Consider the following 9,920-nt stretch of genomic DNA (forward strand, 5'->3'; position numbering starts at 1 on the left):
CGTATGAGGCTACCACAGTAATTCAGGTGTGTGATGGAACTAGCCAATCATAGGAACAGAAGAGGAAGAGGTGAATCCACAAGATATGTTTTTTTCTTTGCTTGTTTGTTTGCTTCTGGGAAGAAACAGTAAGACTATAATTAATACATGCAGAGGAACACATACAAAATAAAAGGCTCTGCTTATATAAAGATTTATGAAGTCAAGACATATACTCATGAAACATCTGGAGAGAAAGAAAATACAGAATAATGCATTCAATCATATTCAATCATCAAAGAAAGGGGGGAAATGCAAATTGATCACCGGAACTTACAGCCTTAAAAGCCAGAGCAGACTGTGATGGCCAGAGCAGGAAGAAAAGAGGTCTGTATTCAAGCACAGGGAACAACCTCTAATTCCACAGAATGGTAAAATTCTAAGTAATAATCAGAAAATACAAAGAAGTTCAGAACTAGAAGGATTCTCAGAGATCACGTCTGTTTTCTGTTTTGTTTTTTAAACAGGCTTCATTTTTCAGAGAAGTTTTAGGTTCACAGCAAAACAGAATGGAAGGTAGAGACTGCCCACGTACCCCTGCCCCACACACGCACAACCTCCCCCACTAGCAACATACCCCACCAAAGTGGTACATATGTTACAAGTGATAAACCTACCTTGTCATTTGTCTGTTTTATAGATTTGAAAAGTACAAGCCAGTGCACTGAAGTCCCCTGCCTGGGGTCACATGGCCAGATCCTATCAGACCTAGGACCAAAATGCCTGGTCCTTTCCAGAGAAACCACAGTGCATTCAGTGAAGCATACACGGCCAACTACAGATCCTCTGACATTCATTCCACAGGATGCCCAATTTTGGCTTGTCCAATAAAAGTGACGGTTGTCAAGCACCAAAATGACTTAACTTTCGTTAGGGAATAGAGAGAACTCTGTTTTTCTCTGAAACGTCTTCCATAGTATTAGCACCAATGCCTACTGTCTGGACTTGACCGGCTAGTCACCATGTCCCACAGCTTCTATTCTGTAATTACTAGTGTAATATTACAACCAGCCAAAGAGGATTCACCTGCAGGCGGAAAGTGTGATGTTTTGCTTCCTGGAGACAGATGTATGGAGGTGTTTTTACCCATAAAAACCCATGTTAGATCTTTGCCTAGCTAAACAGACTTTTAAATGATTACCCAAAGGTTAATCCTAAATACAAGGTTGGCTGGTTCATCATATGCAAAGGGCCACCTGCACATTCTGATGATGAACAAACTCCTTGGAGAGGGTACAGCAGCCTGCTTCCCAGGGATGCTTTAGTTGAATGAAGGGAAGTTTCTCCACGGCGGGGCCTCCCAACTTCTGTTGCTCTCTGGTCTCTTTCACATAGAGATGGACGGTGCTGAGTACACAGTAGGTAGTCTACATATACATGCCGAATGGAAGAGTTTGAGATTATAATTACCACTGCCTCCTGAAGAGACACAAGTTTTTTAAAAAAAGGAAAACTTGTTTCTTCTTTGGAAAATTATCAGAAGCATTTAAGTTTCCCCTACATACTAAAGGAAAAAAAAATGTCCCTCTAAACACCAAAATACAGAGAGTGCCAAAAAAATGTAGATATTTTAAGAAAGGAAAACTGTATTAAAATTGTTAATACTCAATATGTACCAATAACAAAAGATGAATACAAGTCACGTTTGACTTCTGCAATTACAAGAGGTGCTCAAAGTGGTTACCATCAGCGTCCAGACACTTCTGATTACGGTGAACTACTGCTTAAGCAATGTTGACCAAAGTGCCCCTTGTATAAACTTTTTTGGCACCCCCAGTATAAAGAGTCTGAGCTCCTTCCCCAAGTACAAATATGATGAGCATTGCCACAACCTACCTTCCTCCCTGAGTCCACAATACAAACTTAATAACCTCCAAGGAATCATGAATGTCCCTTTTTCCACCAGAAAATTAACTAAATTACTCTTTCTGATAGAAATGGAGGTAATGGGAGATCTTTAGGGTCTATCTCCACCAGTCTCTGAGACTATGGAGAAGATACACTCATGTCAATTTCCAAAAAAAAATCATTATGAAGAACAGTTTGGTTTTATTTTTACATCAGCCATTGGTATTACTTGAATAAAATGTGCTCCTTCCTTTTCAGAATCAACGCATCTTTCAGATATACGGAACCGCTTTACTGCCTTATCTCGAGTTTTCCAGTTTTCACAAACATTTTACCACATCTTCACTTATTTTAATCAGAAAACAAAAGGCGAATTTCTTCCCCAAATTTGCTTACAGAAACTTTGCGAACCAAATATTAAAAACATGACAAAGATGTTAAGATAAAGGCAAGAGTCACAGAGAGGTTTATCAAAAATGACATACAGTAATTAAGATTCTCTGCGTCTCTAGTTAATCTGGGTAACGACAGCTTATTGCGTGTCCTGAATCTGCAGTGTTCGTAAGAACCACCTCAGGAGCTTGTGAAAAGGCAGGTTCCTGGGCCCTGAACTATACAGATAAAGCTACTGTGAGGCTCAGGAATCTGCATTTTTAACAATCATCTCAGGTGACCCTCCTTCAGGACTACAGCCCAGTTGAGAGCCCAGAAAACAATGACAAGGAAGGTCATGCAATGCATTGGAATAAATCAGCATGGAGAGTGCCAGAGTGTCAATTCCAGCACTGCCTCTCACCAGCCATGTGACCATATGTTTACCTTGCCCAGGCCTCAGTTTACTCCTGTGTATCAGAAGGATATTGGACTGACAGGTAAGATGCTTTCCTGCTATTCCTGCTATGAAATTGTGACATGTGTAAAAAAAAAAAAAAAAAGAGGTCACTTTATAAAAATAGTGTGTAAAATATTCATAAGTAATGTTTATTCAAGGATGTCTACATTGGAGATAGTTATACAGTAAGCATGCCGATACCTAGTGCATTGTCAAATGCTAGACATTTGAATGAAATCACACACACACACACACACACACACACACACACTCACTACTCACTCACTCCTACCTTGTGGCTCCGGGGGAAGGAGTATATCCACCAGGTGTTCAGCTGAAAAACTAACCCGAATTTGGATTACAAGGGCAATTAAATTAATTTGGAGGTTTTTTACCAGACTTTAAAGACCACAATTTTGACATCATTAACCGCATTCCTAAAGAACCAAAGCACCCTTTACGAGGCACCTTTTTAGGAAGTAATTACCAGAGGCTACAGTCATCTCAGACTTTGCTTTAGGGAGGAAAGCCTGACTATACAAAGAGAATCAGAAGTTGCAGCCAGACTGTCTCAACATTTAAAAAATCTGTATAGTTCGCTGGAGCTGAGATGAAACATTTATCCCTCTCTTGAAACCACTTTGGTTTCCAGGGAACTGACTGTTCCGGCGTAGGAAGGCTGAGGAGAGGTACCTCTGTAGACACACACACAACACACACCAAAGTTAACTGAAAAATTTCAAAGTGCCTTTTTATGCCTTTAACTCAAAGATGAACACATTTCAAGGTGACCCAATCCTCAAGTGACAGTGTTTTAAAAGGGCCAGAGCTCTCCACTTAAACAATTTCTAGTGACATGTTCAACTCGCATCCTCAAGGGTTCTATCTGCTGTCTCATTTACTAGTCTTTCTTTCCTGGCAGAGGCATCCCATTTTAAATGAGCACTTGAAGTTTTTATCTTCCTTCCTAACAATTAAAATCCATAGGGCTTAGATGCTTAAAAAAAATTTTTTTTTTTTAACTTAGAGGGTACCATGGAGTACTTTTAATTATTCAATTTTAAAAGAAACCCAAATTATCACTTTATAGTTTTTTTCTAGTCATCAAAACAGTATCAAATAATAATAATAATAATAAACAGCCTCATCACTCTTGCTTATAAGCACACAGTAAAAGACTACACTATAATAGAAATCTGAAAATGGAGTTCCAATCATTCATGAAACATGCCAGACTGGTTTTGCTCAGTTCCTTTGCAGAAATGACTCCATCAAAAATATCCTTTTCCAAGAAACCTCCCTGGATTGTCTGTGAAGTCCTCTTCCAATCTGACCACTCCTCTATGGTCACTTGTATCTTACTGTGAGGATTGACATGACTGTCTCCCTCAGCTGAGCTCTGGGAGAGCAGATAGCAGGGTGTGTTCACATTGGTACCCCAGCCATTACCATGAGCAACAAGTAACGAGTGACAGGAATAGCGGGCACTCCACTGAAGCTTGTTTCTTTAAAAAAAATTTTTTTGTAAATTTATAGTATGTAAATATAGATTTAAAATTTTATTCTGGTGCCCTCCCACTTCCTGAACAATTGTCCTAAATGGGTGTGGGGGGTGGGAGGGTAAGCAAGGTAGACATTTGAGCCAGGCTGGGAAGGGGGAGCCACTATGGCCCAGAGTGGGGTATGGGAGCCTAAACAATGGTGAAGGTACTATGTGCACAAAGGGACAGCCAGACATGGGCAGTCAAGACAAGCAGGATAAAGCAGCTCTCTACATGGAGGGGCAGCCTGACAGATTGCCACAGACCTCCTGGGGGGTACCAATGACAGCAGCAGCCTGATGCAGGGAGTTGGAGCCCAAGCAGGACAAGGACGGCACCCAGCTCAGGGTGTCGGAGCCTGTGAAAGTCAAGAGGAATGTCTACTGGGGGTGGGGTATGTACAGCCTTAGCATGTGAAGTTTCAAATATGGAAGGCAGAAAAATGGAATAAACCCTGTGGTGCTGGACTGGAATTGGAGGTATTACTGTGAACGTGGGTTTTTCACTATGCAGAGAGATGTAGATAGATGATAAGTAGATAAATATACGTGTGTGTGTGTGTGTGCATGCACACGCTACACACATTCTTCAGCTGTGCCAAGTGAGAGGCTTGGGAACAAGAGACACTCCAGTCACCACGAGCATACCTATTGCCCACATCTTGGCTTTGAAATACCATTATCCACTGAAAGAAATACTCTGGAGAAACAGCTGACTCCAGTGCCAGTACAGAGAATGTATAAAATAAGCCTGGAACACCTTGTTAACCCCCAAAATAAGCGGCACATCAAAAAAGAGAAAGAAGCCAGGCCGAAGGGGCTCCCATTAGCAAAGTTAGAATATGAAATGATAACAGTAACAATTATAACCCATTGGAAATACAGGAAACCTCAAATACATACTAACATAAACAAACAAATTGGAAGTTTGCAGAGTAACAGGATACCTAAATAATTTCAAAGTACCAACCCCAACAGAGCTAATTTCTTCAATAGAGAAAAATAAATGGAAAATAACTGCATATCACATTTGTAATTATTTTCATTGTGGCTCTGGCTTGATGCCTAGCTCCTGAGGCAGACCTAGGTCTGTAAAGCAGGGACTATACTTGTCCATCTTGTATCCCCGGAGCCCAGGGTAATACTACATAGTGCACAACTGCTAATTGTAACCACTTGTTCAATGACTAAATGTGCTTCATAAAATACAAAATCCCATCATGGGTCTTGGTTTGAAAACAAGCCGAGGATGATCTCCTTTATCATGTTTTAAACAGATAAGCTGTCCTTTCTGTTTGTTCTGACTTTGATTACAAAAAGTCTCTCTACAGAGCAAAATAGTCTTTACAGTCCTCAAAAAATCATGGTCTCTGATGATTCTAATTTGTGGATTTATGCCTACAACAATCTCTTGTTAACTCAATCCAGGAAATCCATTGTATTGCTCCCATCCCCTCCCAATTAAAAATCAGTCTTCAATTACTTTTTTTCTCTTGTTTTTCACATACTCTTGAAATTTTCCTGTATATCCAGATATACAGACAGATATAGAGCAGAGAGATCCTTAGAATTCAGCTAATACAACCCTCCCATTTCCAGATGCTTCTAAAAAAAAATCACATTTGAAAGGAAGCCACACTATCAACATCCTTCATAAGCCTCTTGAAATCTTTAAAGACAGAAGTAACAAAAGTGAATTTTAATGATATTCAGAAAAGAGGGAGTGGGTGCAGCACTTAACAGCACCTGCCCCACTGAGGGGCATAGCTGGATGCCCCAATTCTCCCAAGCAAGGAGTAGTTCTAAATTCATTCCTTCATTCAACAGACATGTTTGAGGGCCTTCCTTGAGCCAGACACTATCCTAGGTGCCAGAGGTACGACAGTAAACAAAAGAAAGATCACTGCCCATGTTGCATCTATATTTTAGGCAAAATTTTGGAGGGTCTAGGAGAATAATGAGAAGAACATCAGTTCATTTTAATAGACCAGAAGCACTCTATAGAGCCATAGAGATCATTAGGCCAGTAATTCTCAAATTTGGGCGTATTTCAGAACCACCTGGCAGACTTGTTAAAACTCAGAATATCGGGCCCCACCCCTGGAGCTTCTGATTCATTAAAATCTCAATGAGGCCTGAGAATCTGCATTTCTAATGATAATGATAATGATAATGCTGCTGGTCCAAGCACCACACTGAGAACCCCTGACCCAAATCAAAGAAATCAAGTAGGTTGGCCAGAGCCATCGCCTGCCTTACTCAATAGCAGGGCCAGATTAGGGTTTTCCTTCTGACTCCAAACTGGTCAAACTCTCTCTGTAAGAACACAGCTGTTACCTACCCACTAAGGGAAAATATTGCCCAAAGGAAAAGAAACTTTCAGCTTTATGTTTGTTGGAGAAAATCAGAAACGACCAGTTAAGTAGAAAATATGCTAAACAGCAATGATTACAAAACACTGACATAAAAATTAACCCTATAGTGTTCTTTCTTTCACATATCCAAATTCCATGATATAAGAATGTTTTCCTTGGGGGCGGGGGGTTGTCACTTTGTGAGGGGTGTAAATATCCAACTATTACATTGTTTTGTACATCTGAAACTAATAATACTACTACTAATAATGATAGAAGAGAATATTTTCCTTGAAGGGTTTTTATCTTGAGTGTCAGGTTCATTCTCAAATGAACCTATTTATTAAAAAAAAAAGTCTTAACAAGAAGTACATACACTAAAATGCAAATAACAAGGATTGGATTAGTAATAATTTTAGTTTTTTGTGCTAATTATATTTTCTAAACTTTTTACAATAAGCATGAATTCCTCTTGTAATAAGAAAGAATAAATGTTAATTTCTTTTAAAAAGAAGTTACAATGTTTATTTAAAAAGACTTTTAATTAGAAAACTCTATGAAAGACATCAGTTAATATACTGCATAACCTAATAGTGAATTATTTTTTTTCCTAGTACATAAATAATTCAAGTAACTTATTTTAGCATTTTAGGCTAAACCACTGGATTAGTGATTAATATCAGTGAAGGAAAAAATACCCTTGAACTATATCTGATTTTATTTAAACAAAGAGAATTATACAAAACTGATTATTTAAATCACTGCATAAGAATCACATTTACTATTATTCTACATAGCAATTGTTTTTTATCTACACTGTTACTTTTCAACAAATAAATGGAAGTAATTCTAATACTTGCAAATAAGAAAAATAAAAATGTTATATGTCAATTATATCAATTTTAAAAAAGAAAAGTAAAAATGGTTTAATTGTATTTCTATAAAGAAAAATAAATAAACTTGTCAGTTTGGGGGAAATAATTGTGTACCCTCTATGTGTGCAGTCACATAGCCGCATACCTGAAGATACCAAGGTAAGACCCACACCCCATCCCTATCCCTCATCCACCATCTTCCAGGATCTTCCAGTCTTGGGAGTACTCCTTTATTACTAAAGTCCACATTCCAGAGATAGAACTAGAGTTTAAAACAATCTCCTAAAGGGCAGTGACTAAAGGAGAATCAATTTGGAGAAGAAATCATCTGTTTTTATAAAGACACGCTCTTACTATTCAAAAAGTTCTAGACCACCTCTTGAAGTCCAGACTGTTTAATTAGAACAGACATTTTTAAAGGAAAAAAAAAAAGTACCTGTATGTGTCATATGTAACTTGTAGCAAATTTTCTCAAAATTAGCCCCTAAAAATAGAACTTTCTACATAATACTAGTATTTATTTATTAACACTTACTAGGTATTTACAATGTACCAAACACTTTACATCCTCATTTAATCTCCAAACCACTTTATGAGATAAATACTATTATAACCATTTTACAGAGTAACAAACTTAAGCACAGAGTGATTAACTAATGTGCCCAAAGTCACACAGCTAAATTGAAGATCCAGAATATAGATATCCAAGCTATAAGGCTTAAAATGAGATCTTTAACCTTTGGACGGTCATGGTTTTGCTATGTTTGAATTACAAATTTTTCCCATTACGGAAATCAGAACTAAGTTTTTTTGCCACTAATATTTATAATATCAATGAAATGAAAAGTGGTGAAATAATTCAGGCACTTTTACAAATCTTTGCACCTGTAAAATCACACACAATTTTCAAAAAGTTATATTGTACAGAGACCCTAACAACTTTTCTACCAGCAAGACCACTTTTGGGATACAGCTGTGTTAAAGTTATCTGTGGAAATCCAGTATTAAAATCGCACAGAGATTCTATTAAGGGTGGGTGAGGAAGGTTTATATCTGGTTTTGTGTGTTTCGGGTGCGGGGGGCTTGTTTTTGTTCTTTGCAACTAGAGAGCTAGAAGGAAAACGAGTAAACTGGAAACTGAAAGTCTAATCCTTCCTGTTCCTTCCGCTTACAAAAAGAAGGCTTGGGTGTCAAGGCTGGTGGGGTTACCATGCCCCAGAGTTAAGTGCCCCAGGTTTGGCCTTTGCTTGTGGTGGGAGCGGACCCAGTGCCATCGCTTTCTGGCCCGGCGAGTGCCTCTGAGAGACCATGTCCAGGGCACCAGGCGGCGGTGAGCCCCGCGCTAGGCAGGAGACTGGGGGCTGGAAGCGGACGGGTGGGCGGGAGGCGAGGAGAGGGGAACGGACGACTCGCAGGGCCCTTACCCAGCTCCGTGCCCGGGTTCTGGGCCTCCATCGTGAGAGCTGCTGCTGCAGTTGCCTGCTCCTCGGCGGCTGGATCACCTCGGTCCTGCCCTTTCTCCTTCCTGGTTGCCCCGTGGGAAGGAGGGGATCGCTCCGCCCCTGTTCCCTATTGGGGCGGAGCCTCGGACTTAAGCCGCTGGATCAGGACCCCAGGCCCAATGCTCTACAAGGAAAGCCTGCGTACCCCCTCCCCCAGTCCTCTCCAAGAGGTGCAGAATTCTAGAACTGGCTCTAGGAAATAATGCTATCAAAACCTGTTTTATAATACTTAAATAGCTGACTGCACGGAATAACAACGTTTAGAAACTTTTAACTGTAAAATTGCACACAAAAAGGGGAGGCACCTTTGCGGCCTGAAAAACAAAGGGGCCTAAGAATGAAAAGATCTGGTTTCTCAGCCTCACTACTGACACTGACACTGGGCACATAAACTGCCTTTCTAATCTTCAGTTTCCCTCATCTGTAAGAAATGACCTTAACAATTTCTTGGAGCTCTAAACTCTGAATCTGTGATACTAAGATTTTTTTCCAGCCTGACTTTTCTGTGACTAGGGGTTTAAAATCCTCTGCAGTCACTCAACATAGGCTATTTGTCAATTCATCAGTTTCCACAGAGGTCCCTCCTCTCTGCTGAAAGAAAACGTAGTTACGGCTTTGTCTACCATGAGCCGGTTACTGTGTTAGGGGCTTTCAGATATATGCTAGCATTTGAGTCCCAGAACAGCCCTGCCACATAAGTATGATATCTCCATTGCTATACCTACATACACTAAAGCTCTGTATGTAGAGCTTTAGGAGAGGCATCTTGGTATAGTGACAACTGAGTAGGCTCAGAATGCATAGAAACCCTTAACATACCAGCAATTCCACTTAATAACTAGCTAGTTCTAGGAATGTGATTGCTACTTGTCTGTAAAAAGGGGGTGATCAAAATATATTTGCCTGGAACATTGTATGTATGTAAAGCTC

General features: G+C 39.7%; 1 protein-coding gene across 1 annotated transcript in view; it reads right to left on the reverse strand.

Annotated features, from left to right (window-relative positions):
• DERA (deoxyribose-phosphate aldolase) overlaps nt 1–9,065 on the reverse strand; it is an 83,639-nt gene extending 74,574 nt beyond the window's left edge. The window contains exon 1 of the mRNA XM_019744673.2: nt 8,913–9,065. Within this exon, the coding sequence (XP_019600232.1) occupies nt 8,913–8,943 (31 nt within the window). The 5' untranslated portion in view covers nt 8,944–9,065. The remainder of the gene's footprint in view (nt 1–8,912) is intronic.
• Nucleotides 9,066–9,920: the final 855 nt, after the last annotated feature.

The sequence above is a fragment of the Rhinolophus sinicus genome, linkage group LG02 (genome assembly GCF_036562045.2).
Source record: "Rhinolophus sinicus isolate RSC01 linkage group LG02, ASM3656204v1, whole genome shotgun sequence".
In the NCBI taxonomy this organism is placed as follows: Eukaryota; Metazoa; Chordata; class Mammalia; order Chiroptera; family Rhinolophidae; genus Rhinolophus; species Rhinolophus sinicus.